Source organism: Podarcis pityusensis, assembly GCF_964106645.2.
Source record: "Podarcis pityusensis genome assembly, chromosome: 1".
Lineage (NCBI taxonomy): Eukaryota > Metazoa > Chordata > Lepidosauria > Squamata > Lacertidae > Podarcis > Podarcis pityusensis.
The window spans coordinates 125,130,817-125,153,331 of NC_138028.1; the positions used below are offsets into that span (position 1 = coordinate 125,130,817).

The 22,515-nt window shown below is 44.5% G+C and overlaps 1 protein-coding gene and 1 long non-coding RNA gene across 2 annotated transcripts in view; one reads left to right on the forward strand and one right to left on the reverse strand.

Moving 5' to 3' along the window:
• The window catches only part of CAVIN2 (caveolae associated protein 2), a 31,117-nt gene extending 11,002 nt beyond the window's left edge, over positions 1-20,115 (forward strand). The window contains exon 2 of the mRNA XM_080971911.1: positions 15,052-20,115. Coding sequence (XP_080828037.1) covers positions 15,052-15,843 — 792 coding nt within the window. The 3' untranslated portion in view covers positions 15,844-20,115. The remainder of the gene's footprint in view (positions 1-15,051) is intronic.
• Positions 3,073-15,044, reverse strand: LOC308458663. Its single transcript, XR_013977611.1, has 3 exons — positions 7,773-15,044; positions 5,405-5,497; positions 3,073-3,620 (listed from the first exon to the last, which is right to left on the reverse strand). It is a non-coding gene; the product is annotated as an uncharacterized lncRNA (long non-coding RNA).
• Positions 20,116-22,515: the final 2,400 nt, after the last annotated feature.

Sequence of the window (22,515 nt, forward strand, 5' to 3'; positions counted from 1 at the left end):
GACCAGCGTTTCCCAAACTTGGGTCTCCTGCTGTTTTTGGACTACAATTCCCATCATCCCTGACCGTTGGCCCTGCTAGCGAGGGATGATGGGAGTTGTAGGTTTTAGGTTTAAAAGGTCACGAGAGAAGCTGAAGAAGTGCAAAAGAAGGAAGATAGCATTGGTGTTATAAGAGTTGGCAAGGTGCTGTGCTGCCAAGATAACAGGATTCTTAAGAAGAAAGATACAGGAATATAATATGGTTGGTTGCTGTTTTTTTAATTGCTCAGGCTTTTCCTATCCATGTTTTCTAGAAACCCATTTAATTTACTGGTCTCAAAAGAATCCAGGCAATAGAGATCAATTTTGGTCAGTGGCATGCAGTCAGTGGACATGGGGAGCTAGGCTAGTCCCTGAAATGTTCCCATTAAATTAGAATATTACAATATTAAAGTCTGGTGCCTCCTTCCCAAAGCCCGGGAAGCTTCTGCCCAGCTCAGGGAAGGGGGCACGATGCTCATACACATGGCATTGTCTCTCCCCCACCCCCCTTTGCCTACACAAGCTGGTGCCTCTGATCCTAACTGTTCCCCTATGAAAGATTTCACTGCACACCACTGGTTTTGGTGGGGAAAAGGGAGCGCCTTGATTCAAGGGGGATTTTTTGTTTTGTTTGGGGTTGTCGCCTCCCCCCCCCCCATTCCTAAGATCTTCCTGGCCATGTGGTGAGGAGAACTTTGGACCGGATCAGAAACCCAGGAACAAAATTATCGGCATCACGAAGAGGCTACGGTCAGACCATGGGAAGTCATCGTGTCCTCTGAGCTCCTCTCAAATTACGAATCGTAGACCAGCATTTCCCAACCTTGGGCCTCCAGCTGTTTTTGGACTACAACTCCCATAATCCTCAGCTAGCAAGACCAGTGGTCAGGGATGATGGGAATTGTAGTTTGAAAACAGCTGGAGGCCCAAGGTTGGGAAACCCTGTCGTAGACCTGCAACTGCAGATCTAGGGACTAGGACATGAGTAGGCAAACTAAGGCCAGGGGGTCAGATCCGGCCCAATCGCCTTCTCAATCCGGCCCATGGACGGTCCAGGAATCAGCGTGTTTTTACATGAGTAGAAGGTGTGCTTTTATTTAAAATGCATCTCTGGGTTATTTGTGGGGCACAGGAATTCGTTCATTTCCCCCCCAAAAAAATATAGTCTGCCCCCCCGCCCACAAGGTCTGAAGGACAGTGGACCGGCACCCTGCTGAAAAAGTTTGCTGACCCCTGGAGTAGGAGCTTAGGAAGTCCCAGGCAAAGTTTTCCGCACTGGGAAATGGTTTTCCCTTAGGCCTGTTTTTACACAAAACAAACATGTGGGGACGGCCATATTGCCTCCAGGGCTGAATGTCTCAACCACTCCCATCTTCTTGGCAACAACCCTGACCCTGGGTGCCTCTGTAGCTCCTGAGACAGAGGATTTAAGAATCTTTGGAATGCATCGCTTACCACCACGTTCAGGCCTATTTTTATAGCTGATGCTGGATCACTTATCCAAGCAGGGAGTCCCATGTGCCCTGTGGCTGTGCTCAAAAAGCTTTCCACCCTTGTGCCCCTCTGCTTGCATTTTCGCCATACTGGGATAGCCGTGCAATGCGAACATGTGTACACAGAAAGAGGCTGGCCCATAGATAAAGCTTTCCTCGTTCACTTCAGCCCCAAAGCACTCGCAAAATTATGAGATATTCACCCTGCAGGCTGCACAACTTTCTCTGCCAAGAATCTCCATATCTAGGAAACAACTTTGCCACACCCTAGAATGGATCATAAAACACAGCCGCCATGTTCAGGTCTCTCTTTTTCTTTCTCCCCTCTCCTTTCATCCATTCTAGGACTTTCCAGGCAAAAGCCTTCACAGAGATCTCTCTTATACGACCTTGATGAAGAAAAGACCTATTAATTATTATTATTTTGTCCACTCCCTAGTTTAAAAAAGGAGGCGAGCGGAAAGTATTGTACACACAGGATGAAAAGCTTTTTTAAAAAATAAATAAATCCCGTTGTTAATGTGTGCAGTTTCATTCGCTACTGAACAGCGAGCTTTTAAAAATCTCCCGGAAACGAGCGAAAATCTCCCAAAACAATCTTGACCTCTGGTTTCTTGTAGAAAGTTACAGTAAGAACCTGTAGAGTTTGAGGTTTCTGCATTAGCTTTCAGATTACCAAAAAACAACAATAGCCCCCAGACAGATTAAATCCATGGCTTTCTTTTAGCCGGAACTTGCTGGAACTCAGTATCTGGGCCCCATTGCCATTCTAAGAGAACGGGTGAGGTGTTCGTGGTGAGTTCTGGCACCTCTTTTGCTAGAAAAGGAGTGCTGATTAAATCTGATACTTTGTGTTCCTCAGAAAGGAACCATTCCTACCCCTTACCCAAGATGGATGTGAAAATAAATACATGTGGTTTAGGTTTGTGAGCAGGTCACTTTCCAGTTTCTGGGAATCACCATTGGGGAGCAGAAGGGCCGTTGCCCTCAGATCCCGCTTGCAAACCATAGCTGTCAATGTTCCCTTTTTTAAGGGAAATTCCCTTATTCCAAATAGGATTCCTTGCAAGAAAAGGGAAAAGTTGACAGCTATGTTGCAAATTTCCCGCAGGCATCTGGTTGGCCACTGTGAGAACAGGATGCTGGACTGGATTGGACCCTTTCCTGATCCAGCAGAGCTCTTGATACATTGTTTTTTCTTTATTAAAAGAAAAACTTTTGTACCTTTGCATGCTTCTTGTTTTCCTCTCATTTAGATATACTGTCCCGTTCCAAGCTTGGCTTCTCTTTCTTCCTAATGTGGCTGCAGGAGTTGTTACAAATTGCAAACGGCACAGAATACCTAACAAAACACAGAAATGACTGTTTGCAAAGCTTTATTAAGCTTTGGCATTGTTCCTTTCTGCTTTGTTGGAACCACATGACCTGCATGATTCCCCACCCCCGCCCCGCTTTGGTTCAGAATAAACGTCATTCAGCCAATCATGCACCACAGCAAATGAGCAAGCTCGTGTTGCCACTGAAAACGGAGAACTTCAGGTCTTTTTTATTAAAAAAAAAAAAAAGCAAAACACAGTAACAACAATGTGCAGTTTAATAGCATGTGGGGACCAGAAAAATCCCATTAAATGAGAGCTTAGGGGTCACTGAATTTGGTATTCAGTGCCACTCCAGTTAGTAAATATTTGATCTTAAAATGGAAGGAGCCAGAAGAGGAGAAAAACACCAAGAAATGTCATTGTTCGGTTGCCTTTTGTGCTGTTTGAATACCAAGAGACTCCCAGCTCAGAAACCTGCCAGCTCAAAAATCAAGAGGAAATGGGGCCAGGAGGCCAAAGACGCAGAAAATTTTAATGGTGTCTTAAAGAAACTGATGAAGCAGCTTATGAGACCATTAGAGTTTATGCCACAGTAAACCAATTCAGACATGCTATCACAGTCCTGTCACAGATCTCTGCCGCCTTGCAATGATGAGCTCACCTTCTCACTGAAACATTCGGCTTTTCCACGTCCAGGGCTCCCATTTGCACATCACAGTCAGCCATAAACCAATAGCGTACTGTGCATGGGTTGATCACTCCCGCTTTGCGCTTCTTCCTCCTAGCCCTGGAGAGAGAAGCAAGCCACAGTCCCGGGTTTAGCATTAGTTCCAAACCAAGGATCGTGGTTTATTTCATTTCCCAGAAACCACAATCTGTAGCCACTGATTGTTCTTGAATGTGGTTTGTTTGGAGGGATCACGGTTTGTTTACTCTGCATAGCAATAGAGAGGAACAGGAGTGCCCAGCTAGGTGGTCGCAGTCAACCATGGTTTACAGTGACATGCAGATTTTTTAAGTGGAAGAGGTGGAACAGTTGCCTCTCAAGTGCTTATGAGGCAGTACAGTGGTACCTTGTTTCTCAAACTTAATCCGTTCCGGAAATCCGTTCCAAAACCAAAGCGTTCCAAAACCAAGGCACGCTTTCCCATAGAAAGTCATGCAAAATGGATTAATCCATTCCAGACTTTTAAAAACAACCCCTAAAACAGCTATTCAGCATGGATTTTACTATCTAACGAGTCCATTGATCCATAAAATGAAAGCAACAATCAGTGTACTGTACTATGAAATAAATAAGACAGTATTGTAGATGATAAAAATTATTATTTTTTCTTAACTGCACTGATGGTAGTCATTGTTTAGATGGGGGGCTTTTATCCATTTCTGCAGTCACACAATCAATCAATCAATCAATCAATCAGTAGCTGAACTGGGTTCCACACAGTCACAAAAACAAAATTAGCCAAAAAAGCCTCAAAAACAAAAACACAAAATAAATAGCAAAAACAAAAGCGCCAAACTTAATCCGTTCCGGAAGTCCGTTTGACTTCCAAAATGTTTGAAAACCAAGGCGCAGCTTCTGATTGGTGTAGGCGCCTCAGAAACAAATAGCCGACAGCTGGATTGGATGTTTGGCTTCCAAAAAACGTTTGAAAACCAGAACACTTACTTCTGGGTTTCCGGTGCTTGGGAACCAAGGCGTTTGAGTCCCAAGGCGTTTGAGAACCAAGGTACCACTGTATTATCATGTGAGATGACTGTGCCAAGTGCTCATTGCACATAATGAGCTTTTATCGTTTACAGCTTATTGCTGACTAATTTTTAGCATACTTCTGAATACCAGACAATAGGGAACCTTGTGTCCCTGCAGATGCTGCCAGGCTGCAACTCCCATCAAACCTGCCTATCGGCCATGTTGGCTGGAACTGGTGGGAGTTGGAATATAACTCCCTTTTGGAGGGACACAGGATTGCATCCCCTGCCTGCAAGCTATCGGGATGTTAATGGTGGGCCCCTTTTATTCAGTACGTAGCATTAGTAAATGAAGAAAGAGACTAATTACCAATGAGCCGACATCGCTTTGCAACAAGATTAAGCCATTCTGTGTTGTCGAGACGATTTGACCACACTGTGCGAAATTTTATGTATTTGGAAAAACTCTCTTGTTAGATGTCAAAGGCTCTGCTTGGTCCCCTGCCAAGCATAAGTCAGAGAGAGTTTTGCCCATGTAAGGAGAGAGAATTTGTGATTCAGAAACAAATTGGAGTTAGCCATAACCCAGACTAAGGCCTCAAGGCAATGTGCCAACAAAAGAGATCTGGATTCAAACTATTTCGTTGCCTTGATTTCACAGGTTCCCACGAAGGACAATAAGCTGCAGCCTTTCAGCTTGCTAGGTATCCAAAATGCTCCTCCCCAAAAAAGGTTTATTTGGATACCCATCAAGAATCATGCCCAGATGAGGAACGAACCTGAAAAGAATGACGCAAAATGCTTTCTTAGGGGTTGAATCAGTGCAACTTCTGAGGCCGATTTTAACAATACCCTTCAGTGTTTAGGTATACATACCTGGGTACAATCTCACTTTGGGTGTCTCAGCTTCAGCTTTCCCCTTTAAAGTGCATGCTAGTAATGGATCCAACCCCTGCTTGTCTGCATTCTCTACAAGGAATGACAGGGTGTTGCTTCTGAATGAGTCATACTCAAATGACACGGCTTGAAATCAATGGGCTTCTGGTAATCAACTCCACTTATTTCAATGGGTTTATTCTGAGTATGGCTTAGCACAGGGGTCAGCAAGCTTTTTCAGCAGGGGGCCGGTCCACTGTCTCTCAGACCTTGTGGGGGGGCCTGACTATATTTTGAAAAAAAATAATGAACGAATTCCTGTGCCCCACAAATAACCCAGAGATGCATTTTAAATAAAAGCACACCTCCTACTCATGTAAAAACACCAGGCAGGCCCCACAAATAACCCAGAGATGCATTTTAAATAAAAGGACACACTCATGTAAAAACACACTGATTCCTGGACCTTCCGCGGGCCGGATTGAGAAGCCGATTGGGCTGGATCCGGCCCCCGGGCCTTAGTTTGCCTACCCATATATGCCAGGCAGGAGGAATGACTGCTGGGAAGAGGGAGAAGAAACACCATGGTGCACCTGTAGCAGCAAAAGCAGTCGCCTTCGTAGCTGCAATAAAATATCTCTCCCTCATCATTCTTGCCAGCCACAGCAGGCGCTGAAACTCTCCAAAATTACCCCAAATGGCTCACTGTCTCCCGAGACAGATGGATGCCAATAACAATATGTATACATGAATTGTTGGCATTTTGTCCTCGGGTATCTGCAACGTAGACAGTGAACTGTCTCATTAGAAATGGAGCCAAGTCAAGCTTGGGAAGCAAGTGGTGTTTCAGATATTTGAGGCCTGAGTCTGTTTTCCGTGTTGCATTGTTGTGGCCTGGACTAAGTCTTTAGGGCAAAGAACCAGCAAGTTGTTGCAAGAGGTTGTCGTATGTTGCCCCACCTTTCTTAAATTCTAGGTTCCAGTTTGACTATAGTGGCAGGGCTGATGAAATGCAAATTCAAATCACTCCGCAGCTAAACTGGTCTAAAGTTCATTGTCCATATATTTTCAGTTGGGGATGGGCAGATCAGGACGCACGGGCCATTTGCTAAATTATCCACAGTAGGCTTGCAAGGGTTTGTGACTCCAATTTGCTTAATAAGAGCAACAACTAAAAGACTCCACCGCCCCTAAATTAGATGGTTGGAACCCATGATCTGCAAGTGCCTTAAGTATGTATGCATTTACGTTTATATGCGGGCGGCGTTGTGGGTTAAACCACAGAGCCAAGGACTTGCCGATCAGAAGGTCGGCGGTTCTAATCCCCGCGATGGGATGAGCTCCTGTTGCTCGGTCCCTGCTCCTGCCAACCTAGCAGTTCGAAAGCATGTCAAAGTGCAAGTAGATAAATAGCTCCGGCGGGAAGGTAAACGGCATTTCCGTGTGCTGCTCTGGTTTGCCAGAAGTGGCTTAGTCATGCTGGCCACATGATCCGGAAGCTGTACGCCGGCTCCCTTGGCCAATAAAGCGAGATGAGCGCCGCAACCCCAGAGTCGGCCACGACTGGACCTACTGGTCAGGGGTCCCTTTACCTATTTTACCACCCCGTTGTATGGCTCACTGGGTCTAAAGTAACCTAAAACCACTTTTTGTATTATTTTCTCTACTAAAAGCACAATGAGCTCAACAACCTTGTTTCCCAAGATGTCATTTAATGAAACAGATGATGGGAAACTCCCAGGCTCTGTAGAACATGATGGATCTCTCTATTTCAGAACACAATGGCTCCCTTGAACATTGTGAAACAAACACCAGAACCTTAACAGTGTATCTTTTAAAAAATTTGAAATGTTGATCTGGTGTTTTCCGTGAGGGTAGCAGGGTTTTTTTTTTTATTTTTTAAGTGATTACTCGAGTGCAAAATGGCATCTGCACATGGTATTCAGAATCTCAACCCTGAGGCAACTTTGCCAATAACCTTTCGTCCGGGAAACCGTTCTGAAGAAGGGCTTGTGCTTTCTTTTCACCAACAGCTGACGGGTTCAAAAGCTACATTATATCTGCCACGTTTTGCAATCTGCTTCTTGCTGGGAGCAGAGTTGAAACAATTGCAGCATTTCAGCTGCGCCACCACCCTTCTCTGTGTGGAGGCAAATTTATCTCGTGAACATCTCGTTCAAAATTATAAACTAAGTATATAACCCTGACACAGGCAAACAGAAAAATGCATATATTGCAAATGGCAACAGAATTTTTATTTTTTTGCAGTGGGGAGAGAACTTCAGAAATGTCAAAGCTGCTAGTTTTTTCTAAGCCCCAACCATGTGCCAATTTGCTGCCCAGTTCATTTCAAGCTTCTGGGACATACCCTACAGAGCTGTGATGTTTTCATAAGCGCACATTTCTGAAGGAAGGCCTTTGCTTGGTCCTCCATAACCTCTTCTTTGTTTGGAGGAGATTCCTTCTGAAATATTTGCTTTTCCTGAAGTTTCTTGGCTGTGAATGTTACCCACCGCATTCCGTTCCAGAGCTGTGAAGAATGGCTGCTATTATGACTTCTAACTGTAGGGTTTTATTTCCTCTCGGATTGGTATCGCTTTCTATCTACAGCTTCGTTCAGTAGTGGCCGTTGACCGTTGGGACTTGAAAGGCAGAAAGCAGAGAGGGAGAAAAACAGTATGCAGCGTCAGAACCAATGATAGTCAGAGAAGACTTACCCCAGTTTTCTCCCTATTCTCCTCCCTGCTAAGTTCTACCAGGGCTAACTGTTGACCAACACTAAAACGACTCTAGCTTAGTATTCTCCTTTATGTGATGCTTTTCTGCAAGCAGGGAGGTGGGGATGTGTTTGTGTGTATTCAGTTTGTGAGTCCACTCTTGGGACACCTGAGTGTATCATTTGTCTCTTAGCCAATATCTGCTATCACGATATGGTCTTCAAATCGGTTTTGGACGAAATATGGATATATCTCCCAGCCCTACTAGATCGTAGTACTTAGCTTTGTCTTGTGTCTGGAAACAATAAGCATTTTGTTACTTTGAACTGTGCCAGAGAGGAGTTTCCCCCTAGAATAAGTTGTCTGACGGGAGAAGGAAATTTCTGAAGAGTCTGCTGGGGTCTGCTGGGTGATATATCACAGAGGTTGAGGTGTGGCAAACAACCAGCTGATTTCTACAAGTCACCCACACTCCTGACCGCTGACTGTGAGCCAGTTGTGGGGGGCACAGGGGAGGAAGAAAGGAGAGCCCTGTGCACAAACAGAAGTCTTTCCACAGGGCTTCTGCTGATGGGACACCTGAGTTGAATCCCGGTCTAGGCTTCTGAGTCAGGGGCTGTATATCCCATAGTTATTTATTTCTATTTTATTTACTTATTAGATTTCTAGACTGCCCTTCACCCAAGGATCACAGGGCAGTTTGCAATATAAAAACACAAAAATACATAGCATAGTAACCAATGAGAAAAATAACACACACAGAGAGACACACACACACACACAGAGAGAGAGAGAGAGAGAGAGAGAGAGAGAGAGAGAGTTTAAAAGGCCAGAGTACAGTATTTATTTCTATATCCATGGTGTTCATCATTATCGACACTAAAATAGACATGGTATGGTAACAGCAGTAGAAAAATCAGTGCAGCCTTTCATTTATACTTTTAGTTATTCCCTGTAGGCGGACCAATTATCATTATGAAATGTATGAAAGGACCAGATTGTCGCTTGACATCCCTCCCCCAAAAAAAGAAAGTGTATCTGATTTAAAGCACTTTGGAGGAGCCATATGAGCATATGAAGAGCTCTGCTGGATCAGACTGTGGGGGGGGGGGGGTTCCATCTCTTCTAGCATCCTGTTTGCACATATCCTACTGGGAGGCCCAACAGCAGAGCCCGGGGGCAGTTTATTTCAATCCCCTTTCTTCTCAAAAAAATGCTTCATCACATCACATCATCCAAAGCTCAGTAGGTCCTTGGGGAGTGATGGCGGGCGTTGTAGGATTCGGGCAGCTAAAAATGATAAAGAAGGAAAGAAAATGTGCCCATCTTAATAAACTCCTAAAACATACAGCACATCAGCATTCAGTAAACACACACACACACACACACACACACACACACAACCAGATCTTGTATGAGATTGGAGAGGCTGTTAGGAGGTGGTCCTTTGTGCTAGATCCTGGAACTCCTGCCCTTCCACCTTTTTAAAAGTTTGATTTGATTAATTTGCTTATAGGAAGGATGAGTGCCCTACCTGACCTCTTCATTTCCCCAAGTCATTTATGCATACGATTAGCAGCATATGAGAGCCAGTGTGGTGGTTAGCATGTCAGACAAGGACCTAGAAGATCAGGGTTTGAATCCCCGCTCGGATATGAAACGCACTGGGTAAACCTTGGGCAAGCCACGGCCTCTCAGCTTAGCCTACCTCATAAGGTTATTGTTGTTCTTGTGATTAAATGAGGAGGGGGGGCACCATGTATGCTGCCCTGGGCTCCTTAGGAGAGGGGCTATAAATGCAATAAGTAAATAAATAATATTCAAACGTTATGTAGGGTTGCCATACAGTGGTACCTTGGGTTACAGACGCTTCAGGTTACATATGCTTCAGGTTACAGACTCTGCTAACCCAGAAATAGTACCTCGGGTTAAGAACTTTGCTTCAGGATGAGAACAGAAATCGCGCGGCGGCGGCAGGAGGCCCATTAGCTAAAATGGTACCTCAGGTTAAGAACAGTTGTTTCAGGTTAAGAACGGACCTCCAGAACAAATTAAGTTCTTAACCCGAGTTACCACTGTATTTCAAAAAGTGAAAATCTGGACACAATTCCCCCCCACAAAATTGTTGAACTTTTTTTGGGGGGGGGGGAGTTTGGCGCTATTTCTAAGCAATATTGGCAAAAACGACACTGCCGATATGGCTTGCCATACGTCCGGATTTTCCCTGACATGTTTTTCCAGCGGGGGCGATTTCCACCCGGATACTTCTTCTGACTGCAAACTGCAGTATTCTGGGTATATCCAGGAAATTCTGGACTTATGGCAACCCTAATGCTACGCAAAGCCATGGGCTCGTACTAAATGCCCTTTAAGTACCTCACAGCATCCCTTCTATATAATGCCCCAAAATGCACCAGACGAGCTTTCTCTCATTTCCAACCCCCCACCCCCATGTGAATGCTATATTAAGGCAGGAAAGAATTTGCAGCCGCTGTAGGTTCTATATTCGTCTTGGGAGCCAATTTAAAGTAAAACTGATTTAAGTCCCAGGTAATAAGGCAATCAGTCATAAATACCTACTTAAACAGCACCTCTTTCTTTCCTTTCCTTTTTTCCCTTGAGTAATTTTTTTTAAGTCACTATAAATACGAGTGTTGTTGTTTTTAAGCACACACAAGCATCACTGCAAAAGCACACTTCTCTTTGCCAACAACACCGACAGGATTAAGAAACCCAGAAGTTAGAATGTTTAGTTGCAGAAGAATCTTGTTCCGTGTACATGCTGAACGCAAGCCATTTCTGGTGGAGGCTGCTTTTGGTTTGACGAAACTGCCAGGCAGCTGTATTTTGGTTAGTTAATTATTTTATTGCCATTCTTCTGTCAGGAAACCCAAAGGAGTGTGGTTCCCAGGCAGTCCCCCATCCAGGCACCATCCATGCCCAACCCTGCTTAGCTTCAGTAGGTGGGTGGGTCTTCAGACCATATATCCCAGTATGAGTCTTCCCACCCACTCACTGAATAGCCAGTCAGGGTGCTCCAGGCAGCCTGTTTGTTGAGCGTTCATCCTGATTTGTTTGCAGAAAGATTAGACAATGATGCCTATATTGAGTATTCATGTTGGTTTGCTAGCAGGGGTGTTAGACGATGTTGCATCAAAGCAAGCACAACCTCACTTTTTCCAGTACGTTTTCCCTCCGCATTTCTTAACACAAAAAGTCCAATCTTTTGGGGGGAGTTGGTTTGTTGGCACAAGACCTCCCGAATGACTTATTGCAGACCTGAATTTGTTGGGTGTGCGACTGAATCCCACCTGAAAAGAGCAACAGTTTGAAAGCCCCTTCCATCTCAGAACCATGGATATACCATGAATGGGGGGGGGTCATTCAAAGCTTACCTATATATTTTTCATGCTGCTTTTGAAAAATAAGCTCATATGCCAGGGGTCAGCAAACTTTTTCTGCAGGGGGCCGGTCCACTGTCCCTCGGACCTTGTAAGGGGCTGGACTATATTTTTTGGGGGGAGGGAAAATGAATGAATTCCTATGCCCCACAAATAACCCAGAGATGCATAAAATAAAAAGCAATAAAAGCACACGTTCTACTCATGTAAAAACACCAGGCTGGCCCTACAAATAACCCAGAGATGCATTTTAAATAAAAGCATTATAAAAACACGCTGATTCCCGGACTGTCCGTGGGCCAGATTTAGAAGGCGATTGGGCCGGATCCGATCCCCGGGCCTTAGTTTGCCTACCCATGTCATATGCCATCAGTACCTGACACAAGAGGTTATTGTGAAAATATTGAACAAAGTCTAGGATGGATAAATGGATGGTGAGCGATGATTTGTATTTCTTTAGCCATCCTCTGCCATTACATACTGATTACTCATCACACCCATTATAGACATTTTGTGGCACCCAAGCTATCACATCCTTTCCAATATTTGTTTAAAGGTGTTCTGTGCATTTCATAATGCCTTGCCATGGTACCATTGTTGGTAATAATAATGATAATAATAATAATTTATTACTTATACCCCACCCATCTGGTTTCCCCAATCACTCTGGGTGGCCTCCAACAAAATATTAAAAATACAATAAAGCATCAAACTTTAAAAACTTCCCTAAACACGGCTGCCTTCAGATGTCTTCTAAAAGTCAGATAGTTGTTTATTTCCTTGGCATCTGGTGGGAGGGCGTTCCACAGGGTGGGTGCCACTACCGAGAAGGCCCTCTGCCTGGTTTCCTGTAAATTCGCTTCTTGCAGTGAGGGAACTGCCAGAAGGCCCTCGAAGCTGGACCTCTGTGTCCGGGCTGAATGATGGGGGTGGAGATGCTCCTTCAGGTATACTGGGCCGAGGCCATTTATGGCTTTCAAGGTCAGCACCAACACTTTGAATTGTGCTTGGAAACATACTGGGAGCCAATGTAGGTCTTTCAGGACCAGTGTTATATGGTCTCGGCAGCCACTCCCAGTCACCAGTCTGGCTGCTGCGTTCTGGATTAGTTGTAGTTTCCTGATCACCTTCAAAGGTAGCCCCACGTAGAACGCAATGAAAGACCACTTTCATTGTTTAGGGCACTGAGGGTTGTGTTCAACTCTGTCATATTTAAGAGTGGACCTATTGAAATCAGCAGACTTGAAATAGTTGAGCCTGTTAAGTTCAATGGATCTGCTCTTCAGTATGTCTTAGTCTGATGCATCAAATAGTCGAAAAGGTGGGTTTGGTATCAACGGAGCTGGTGGCTACGGAATATTTCCCCCCTTATTTTTTAAGATTTATTTAAAATACAAAGTGGGGTGTGTGTAGAATGATACAAGAGGCATGAGGCACAGATGGCATTAAACCAGCACCTTTATGAAATACAGTTATTCCAATAACTAAAGCAAATTTCACAGAAGAATGTGCATGTCCCCAAGGCCAGAGCTCATGCCCTCCATGCAACATCGTCTTTCTCCTCAGCCATAAATAACTATCCTCAATTAACCTGGGGTACTTCTTCATGAGTCCTGCTTTATATTATTGTCAAGGGAGTGTTAATGCTCCAGACCAAGCATAAAAAAAAATTTAAAACTCTCATAATTCTATGTTATAAATTCCGACAAGCACCTACAATTCTGATATTTCTTTGTCATTGAAATATTTTTTTAATGGATTACCTTAAAACACCCCAAAGCGATTTGACAATAAAGAGGACCACAGCGATTAAACTTGCGTGAAAACAGTTTTGAGTCCAATACTCAAACTGGGATAAACATCTCCACTTGAAAGGCTTGTCAGAGAAGGACCGTCTTTGAAAGGCGCCAAAAGGACAACAGGAGATGGTGTCTGCCTGATTTGTAACTGGAGGCAGTTCCAATTTCACTTCCCCCCTTGGTTTTCCCTAAGGCCCATGACACATGCAAAAACATTGCCGTTGTTCCATGTTTTGCAGCAAGTAAAAATGAATGGAGGATGTGCGAACGTCTTGTGTGCTCCAGCACATTGGTAGAGCACATACTTTGCATGTTTCAAGCTCCCAGATTCATGACGAGTAAAGAGCATTGCGTGGTGAGGTTCTGGGCCCCGCAGTTCCCTTAGACAATTAACACAAGGACACAAATATTTAGGTCAGGCATAGGCAAACTTGGCCCTCCAGATGTTTTGGGACTACAACTCCCGTCATCCCTAGCTAACAGGACCAGTGGTCAGGGATGATGTGAGTTGTAGTCCCAAAACATCTGGGGGGCCGAGTTTGCCTATGCCTGTAAAGTTTAGGTTAATGGGATAAAATAGGCCACAAATTTACTGGTTACAGATGTGAGCAATTTGGCTTAGGCATTGGGTGAAACCGGACTATATCCTGACTCCTGCCCATCTGCAAGGAGTCTCATAAGGGTAAACCACCAGTAGGGAGAGCCCTATGATATACATCAAATTGGGGCACCCCCAGGGTACCTGATGGGGTCATGCTAAGGCCCTAGCCCATGCCCAGGCTTTGGACAGGAACCATGCCCCCTGGATACCCTTAACGAGGAGGGGCAGGCAGAGGCAACAACCTCCCCTCCCATAAACAAGGTTTACAAGGTAGGCGAAAACCAAATGGCTAGTGCCAGTTTGCCAAGTGGAAAAAATTCCTACCTGGCCCCAACAATATGGCGGCCGACCTTAGTCCATAGCAAGGCCACTGTCAAGCAACGCATGAAAAGAGGGCAGGTGGGCTGGGAGATCCAGCGAGGAGGCGAAAGGAGGTCACCCCCCAGCCGTGCCGCTGTTTAAATGGCTAGCAGCCATGCCCCCCAGCTACTGCAATTGGTCAGCCGGTGGGGTGATGAGGCCAGGGGTCCCTATGATGCAGGTGGCATCCCTCCACCCACAGCTGGGTCACTGGGAGGTCCTGGTTCCCCTCAATGCCACCCCCGGGAAGGGGAGTGGACTTGCAGAACAATCTCCTGGTTAGCTTTTCCGGGACTAGTGGAGATACGCCGCTGCCAATTGTTTAACAATGGTTTGGAGCCAATTTCAGACTATGGGTTAAATGTGACCAGGAGCCCTAGTTAGCCATAACCATCGTTAATATTGCTGTTAAGGCCATCAGGGAGGGGTGCGTGAAGGGGAAACAGGAATTGATCCTGCATCTTGCTGTCAACTGCATTAAGAAATTGGCACGGTTAGATCTACGCTGGCCTAAACGTGGAGCAAAATGAATTCTTCTACAATGCAGTTGACAGCTCGTAAGCCCATTACTCTTACAGCACGTAACCGAACAATTCCACGGGGAGTGATTGTTACTGGTTAAATATACTGTGGCAACAACAGCAGAAAAAACAAACTTCCTTTACCGCCTTATTCGAAAGAAAAATATTGATGTTGTTGAGGGCCGTGCCTTGTTTATCAAGTCTGTGCTATGTGAACACTGAATAAACACGATGTCAACTCTTTGCAGGAAGAAAACGAAATCCCGGCCAGCGTGTTTGTGAAAGAGCCTGTTCCCAGTATTACTGACGGGAAGGAAGAGCCTGTTGATGAGAACAAAACTTTGGAGGAAACCTTGCACACTGTAGAGCTTTCCTCAGAGGATGAAGCACCCCATGATGAAGAGGGGGCAGACGATAGCATGGATGAGAAAATCGGGGAGACGAGAGCTGAGAAAATCAAGAGGTCCAGCCTCAAGAAGGTGGATAGCCTGAAGAAAGCGTTTTCCCGCCAAAATATCGAGAAGAAGATGAACAAGTTCAGCACCAAGATCGTCTCTCATGAGAGGAGGGAGAAGATTAAGAAGTCTCTCACCCCTAACCACCAAAAGTCCTCCTCATCAAAAAGCTCATCTTTCAAGGTCTCTCCCCTCACGTTCAACGTGAAGAAAGTTCGGGATGGAGATCCCTCCGCAGAAACGGAAGACAAGCCGGCAGAGGCTACCGGCAGTGAGCACACTGCAAACGATGAGGAGACATCCTTCACCGAGATTCACTCTGACCTGGCCTCTCCCAGTTCTCTGGCAGAGGAAGGGAAAGCCTTTGCTGACTCCCTGGAAAGAGAAAATGGGAGTGAAGGAGATGCTGTGGTCAACAACAACATCGAGCTCGCCATCGTTGAAGAAGGAGATGACTATAGGGCTTCGCTCGAAATCAGGCAGGAACTCTACGATGAAAGGAGCAAACCGACCAGTGGGGAGATGGAGCACTCTGATGAAGAATCAAGCCAGGCTGCTGTCCTCCATGTCAACCAAACTGCATAAATCGTCTGAGCCGCCTTTTATGTTTCGATGCGCATTTTTTTTGTAGTTACATCAGTAAAACAGGGCTGTTACACAATAAACAAAGGGCAACAGTAACCTAAGGTGGAGTGGTTCTTTTTTGGACAGTTAGGTTTCCACAAAAGGCTAATTTCATACACTTAGACGGGAAATGAGGTAATTTAAAGGCAACTGCTGCATTTTGAAGTCCATTCCAACCTCTCTTGCACACATCTATTGGTTATCGATTTCAAATTGCTGCAATCAATTGCAGGTGGAGATGTACTTAAATGAACCGGTTTAAAAGCAGCACTACCCTACAAATTGAATCAGGCTGATATCTGTTTCACTTCCACCCAAAGAATCTGGGAATTGTAGTTCAGTGAGGGTGCTGAGAAGTGTCAGAGATTTTTTCCCCTAAGGAAACTTCTGCTCCCAGGACAAAAAAGGGGAGGCTATTAAACCTTTTGTTTGGGGGCGGGCTCTGCCATGTAGGCACAATTTTCGTTGGTGAAAAGCTCTCCTAAGTGCTAAGTTCATTCAAATGCATTCCCCAGTATTTTTTCCTAGCCGTGCGCTGCTTGGGGAAAGCGAGTTTACACTGCAGAGGACGAGAGCTGCCTTCCACTTTGCTTGCTGTGCCCTTTTGTCCACAGAACTGCTGACTGGGAGAGTGTGCTTGTATTGCCTTCTTTGTGAGTTAATGAAGTGTGTGTTTTTGTGTGTGTGTGTCCGCTCGCTGTTTTTAAGCTGCGAACTGTGGGTGGTAAGCTGTGGGGAAGGGCTCTCGCTCTGTGACAGAGAGCACATGTTCTCCGGGTTCAATCCTGTCTGAAACCCTGGAGAGCCACTAGCGGTCAATGTAGGCACACACATAGCACACATACAAGGAGACACACAGTCCCACGGCCTCCCCTCTTCAGCTGATCTTATTGCTCCCTCTCTGCTCACCTGATGGCCGCTCTGATGACCAGGTAGGAGGCAATTCGTTTCCTCATCAGGGTGCTGGACTCTTCCAGTGTGGTGTAGTGGTTCAGAGCGGTGGGCTCGTAATCTGGTGAACCGGGTTCGCTTACCCGCTCCTCCACATGCAGCTGCTGGGTGACCTTGGGCTAGTCACATTTCTCTGAAGTGTCTCAGCCCCACTCACCTCACAGAGTGTTTGTTGTGGGGGAGGAAGGGAAAGGAGATTGCTAGCCACTTTGAGACTCCTTAGGGTAGTGATAAATCGGAATATCAAATCCAAACTCCTCCTCCTCCTCCAACCCCAGCACTTTTTAATTTTCTTTTGGCTAATGCCACAACCCAAACTAGTAGGGTTTTGGAAGGTGGCAGAATCAGGTTCCATTATTTAGGGATTGCCCCTGATGCTAGCAATACTGAAGAGTTGGACCAGTGGTCTGATTCTGTTTAAAGCCGTTTCCTCTGTGTGTTTTTCCTCCCTATAGTAGGGTTTGTGCAGTTTCCACCTATTTCCCCTCCCTATAAAGTACTTCAGTTTGTTTCCTCATGTTAATATTTGATGCGACTGAGCTACCAGGATGCAACACATTTTTTTTGTGTGTGTGTGTTGACCTTGTACAAGTTGAGGTGGTTTTTAAAAAAAAGGATTCCCATGTGGTGGTTTTGCCACATCGAAAAGTAATATGGGAAATAGGCATTTCAGGGTGTTGAGGAACTTTAGGTTCCCTTCCAACTCTACGATTCTATGAGAATTGAATCTTTGCTGCTTTACTGTTAGTAACTACTGAGACAGAATAGTTGGGCTGTTAACATGATCAACGCCATAATTGTCTTTGAGTTCATTACTCTTGAGAATTTCATTTGATCCGCCCCTGTTCTGCTCAGGGGAGAAAAAATATCTAGCATTCCTACAGCAACAGTGCAAGTCTTGACATGTCTACTCAGAAGTAAGTCCCATTGAGTTCAGTAGCGCTTAAGCAGGTATAGCATTGCAGCCCTGGTATATTAGTTGAATGTAATGGCAGATGATGTAATAAGCATATATTCCATGGATCTCCCCCTCTATGGAAAATGGTGTCTTGGCCTGGTGAGATGACACATTTTTTGCACATAAACCCATGGACATCTGCAAGATACATGTCTTACCTGAAGGGACGGGTGGGGAACCCCTTTTCAGCTACCTTCCATATGCAAAAGTGAGTGGAGCAAAAAAAAAAATTTAAATTTTATCTCAGTACACATACTCACCCTCTCAGCCCATCATCCAGACCAGCATGATGGAATGAGATCAAAGCCTCATTCCATTCAGGCCAAAAGCACTTGAGAGGGTGCAGAGGAGAGCCAGTGAGGGGTGTGTCCTGGCAGGAGGTTCCCTTAAACCTTAGGCAGACCGCACTGGTCGGTTTAGGATGAAGCACCCTGTGTAAAGTACAGTGGGAATAAGATCTTGCTCTTGTATATTTTGACTCCTTAGGATTATTTAGACGGGGGGGGAGGGATGCTGTTCCTGGGCACACCTATCTCTTGGGGAAGTTGTACTCCTTTGTATTTTGTTCACGTTCCACAGGAGAGCTACCACATGTTGGACCAGGCGATATTTAAGAGGTGAGGCATGATCATGAAAACAAACTGGTTTTATGTGTAAGCTTAGCAATGTCTACATATGTTCCCTAGTTAATTTGACTTCCTTTGTTCCAAGTATTCTGATTCAGTAATGAATGTATATACGCATATATATATATTATTATTATTATTATTTTGTTCTATGTTAAGAGAGAACTGTTGTTATTATTAAAAGATGCTATTTGCTTAATGCAATCTACTACGTCGAAATGGCAAAAGGGAGAGGTAGGACTGTAATCGTGGAAATAGATAATGAAACAGATTCATATATATATATGGACCCAACTACTGTATCGCTGAGTGCAATGTGAGGGACAGATCGCCATGTTGCAATATAATCTGATAAAAAGAAAGAGAGCACATGATGGGGGGAAATAAAGGCTAGTCAGATACAAACTAGACTTATGAAGAACACACTTAAGTAGTACACATGAACCATTCTGGAAATATATATATTTTCATTCTACACCTGCACCAGATGACAAGCAAGGGTATTTTGAAAACTTCGCCAATATATTAATTTTTTTTATGTGTGTGTGTGTACAGGAGATGGCCACATTCCAGCACAAAATGACATGTACCTTAACCCCCTTGATTTTCATGGGACTTGCGTATGCGTAGCTGCATTGGCCATCGTCCAAAATATGCAGATTGTTGGAAAACACGAGGAAATGATGACCTCCACACATGTGGCAAATGTCCAACAGGATGGACTGACCCCAGTGAATGCTGATGAGGGCCATTAAGTAGCAGTCTAGTGAATTTAGACCATCTTCATATTTTTGGACGTGAGCCAAATGCATGAGGGATTGTCAACACGCCCTTGCCGTTTTTGAAAGTTCCTAGATTTTGAACGTTCACTGTGATGTGCAAGATTTGTCTTCAGATGGAAATATATGATTCTTTAAAAGTGGGTGGAATGTTTTCTTTTTCCGCGGGTGATGTCAAAAGATGTTACATTTTGTTGCGTGTGTTGTTTTGTGTATTGTGTGAAATGAGATATAAATGGCAATGAAGACAACCCACCAGGGAATTTTCTCTGTTCAGGCTCAATGTTAATACCGTTGTGGAGATACATCTGCAATCTTTTGCATCTTGAAGTATGCACTGGACTTCACAATGATACCGCGTTTGAATTTCCTGCAAACGTTACGCTTTTCAACCAAAATCTGGACATCTTCAGAAACGAAACTGCATTCCTCTTGCACCTTATTTTCAAATCCTCCATTCCACTTTGCAATCACAAATGTAAACTAGCAGTCAACCTACTAGTGCCTGACAATTGTATTTTGTTTTATATGCAATCTTCCCCCTTCCCCTTTTAATACTGATAAGTCTGCTTTTACATAATATTGCACTAAAGCATTGCTTTTTTTTTTTGAAAGATATTATTTAGAAATACAAATTAAAGAAGTCTAAGAAAATCTATTGATGGCAGTGAGCTATTCCATGTGGGGAGCTTCGCGCAATCATTTTAAGTGTCACTGGATGTTTGATCAGAGTTGATTTTTTGAGCAGGGCTAGAGATGGTTAAACTTTTTTAAAAAAAAATCAATATTACAAGAGAGTTGCAATCAGTAGATATAACTGTGATATTATCCACACAGATTCATCTTATTTTGAATTAACAACAATGCCTGTTACTAACCACAGTTGTGATTAAGTAAATAAAAATCAAGTTGCATTAAATTACACTTGTCTGGACAAAATTATTGTAGAGATGGGCAAACAAATCTTTTGATATGTAATTCGTGGAGCCAAATTAGCATGGTTTTAAGTGGTGTCATTGGGGGATTTCCTCCCAATACAAATAGCACCTTCAGATGAAGGATTTCCCCCAAAATCACAGCAAACAAAGGAGTTACATTCCATCTCCATGTCCTTTGTGATTACTGGTAGCAATCTCCCTCTTTATGCTGTTTGTGTTTAAATAATAATAATAATACAAAAATCCCCAGCCCTTTAAATACTAAGAGGCAACAAACATTTGCTTGACTCTTAGTCCAGTAAAGGAGATTCATGCAGAGGAAAAGTCTTCTCCATTAGAAAAAAAAGGTAAAGGACTCCTGGACAATTAAATCCAGTCAAAGGCGACTATGGGGTTGCGGCGCTCATCTCACTTTCAGGCCGAGGGAGCCGGCGTTTGTCCGCAGGCAGCTTTCCGGGTCATGTGGCCAGCATGACTAAACCGCTTCTGGCAGAACAGAACACCTTGACAAGTGCCAGAGTGCACGGAAATGCTGTATATCTTCCAGCCTCAGCGGTACCTATTTATCTACTTGCACTGGTGTGCTTTCGGACTGCTAGGTTGGCCGGAGCTGGGACAGAGCAACGGGAGCTCACCCCGTCGCAGGGATTCAAACCGTCCACCTTCTGATCGGCAAACCCAAGAGGCTCAGTGGTTTAGACCACAGCGCCACTCGTGTCCCAGTCTTCTCCATACACAGCTGCACACATGCATATTTAGGAGTGCCTCTCCATAATGGTTGCAGCAGCTCGCTTGATTCACCAGCTTGGATGGGCCTTTTGAGGCTGGTGGAGATGCAGATTCCCCCATCTGCTTGGGGACTGAAGAGCTAACTACAAGCTCAGGATGGATAGCTCAGTTGGTTGGTGCGCAGTGCTGATGACACCAAAGTTGCAGGTTCGATCCCTGTATAGGCCAGCTGGATGAGATGAACCTCAGGGTCACTTCCAACTCTATGAACATGAAACTGGTATTATGAAAGTTTTAATGGCCAAATGCATGTAATGGGAATCCAAGACTTCTTATTCTTCCCATCAGATGTCAAAGAGATAAACAACTACCTGACATTTAGAAGACATCTGAAGGGAAGTTTTTAATGTGTGACATTTTAATGTATTTTTAATCTTTGTTGGAAGCCGCCCAGAGTGGCTGGGGAAGCCCAGCCAGATGGGCGGGGTACAAATAAATTATTATTATTATTATTATTATTATTATTATTATTATTATTTTGGAGGGAGGATTTTGAGCAGAGAAGTGGCTAGAAGAATTACCCTTTCAGCACCTGCTGACTCTGCCCAGTGGCTTTTCCCACTGTTACGTTCAAAATGCATGTTTTCATCCTATGGCAAAAGGCAAAGGGCAAAGGGACCCCTGACCATTAGGTCCAGTCGTGAGCGACTCTGGGGTTGCGGCGCTCATCTCGCTTTATTGGCCGAGGGAGCCGGCGTACAGATGTGGCCAGCATGACTAAGCCGCTTCTGGCGAACCAGAGCAGCACACGGAAAAGCCGTTTACCTTCCCACCGGAGCAGTACCTATTTATCTACTTGCACTTTGACGTGCTTTCAAACTGCTAGGTTGGCAGGAGCAGGGACCGAGCAATGGGAGCTCACCCCATCGCGGGGATTCGAACCGCCGACCTTCTGATCGGCAAGTCCTAGCCTCTGTGGATTAATCCACAGCGCCACCTGTGTCCCGATCATTCTATGGGGAATAAGCCAAAAAAGAAAATAAACCAACAGGCAAGTAGGAAAAGGGTGAAGCACTCCTTCCCGCTGCTTCGCTGTTCAAAATCCTCTCTCATGTCCTTTTTTGAAGGAACAAAATGCCCACGCAAGGAAGGATGGAAGGATCTGGCAATATCAGTTCTCTTAGTTTCACATTTGTTTCACATTTTACAATCTTATTTCAGTTCTCCACCCTTCAGCAACAATTTGCAAATAAATAAAAAAAATCTTCCTAAAAATTCATCAGGGTTTTCATGCCATTTTCTCCCAAAGAACACATTTTTGTATGCAGTTTTGACTCATGTACAAACAATTTTCCCTAGTAGAATGCATTTGTTTTTTTCAACAGTATCTTCATTTTTAGGCACACTTTCCCACAAGATATGCATGTTTGTAAATATCGGTTGGAGAACTACATTGCAAAATTCAGATAAGTGCACATTTTGAAGGGTGCTTTGCATTTTGGTTTGCTAAAGTGCAAATCTGACAGATTTGCCTTTAAATGAGAACCAAATTGAATCCCCCCCCCTTCCGTACACAACAGCTATTGTAGTATAGTTGGTTGGCAGTGATGTTGTGTGGGTCACACGGAGGGAGGGAAACGGATGGAAAACAC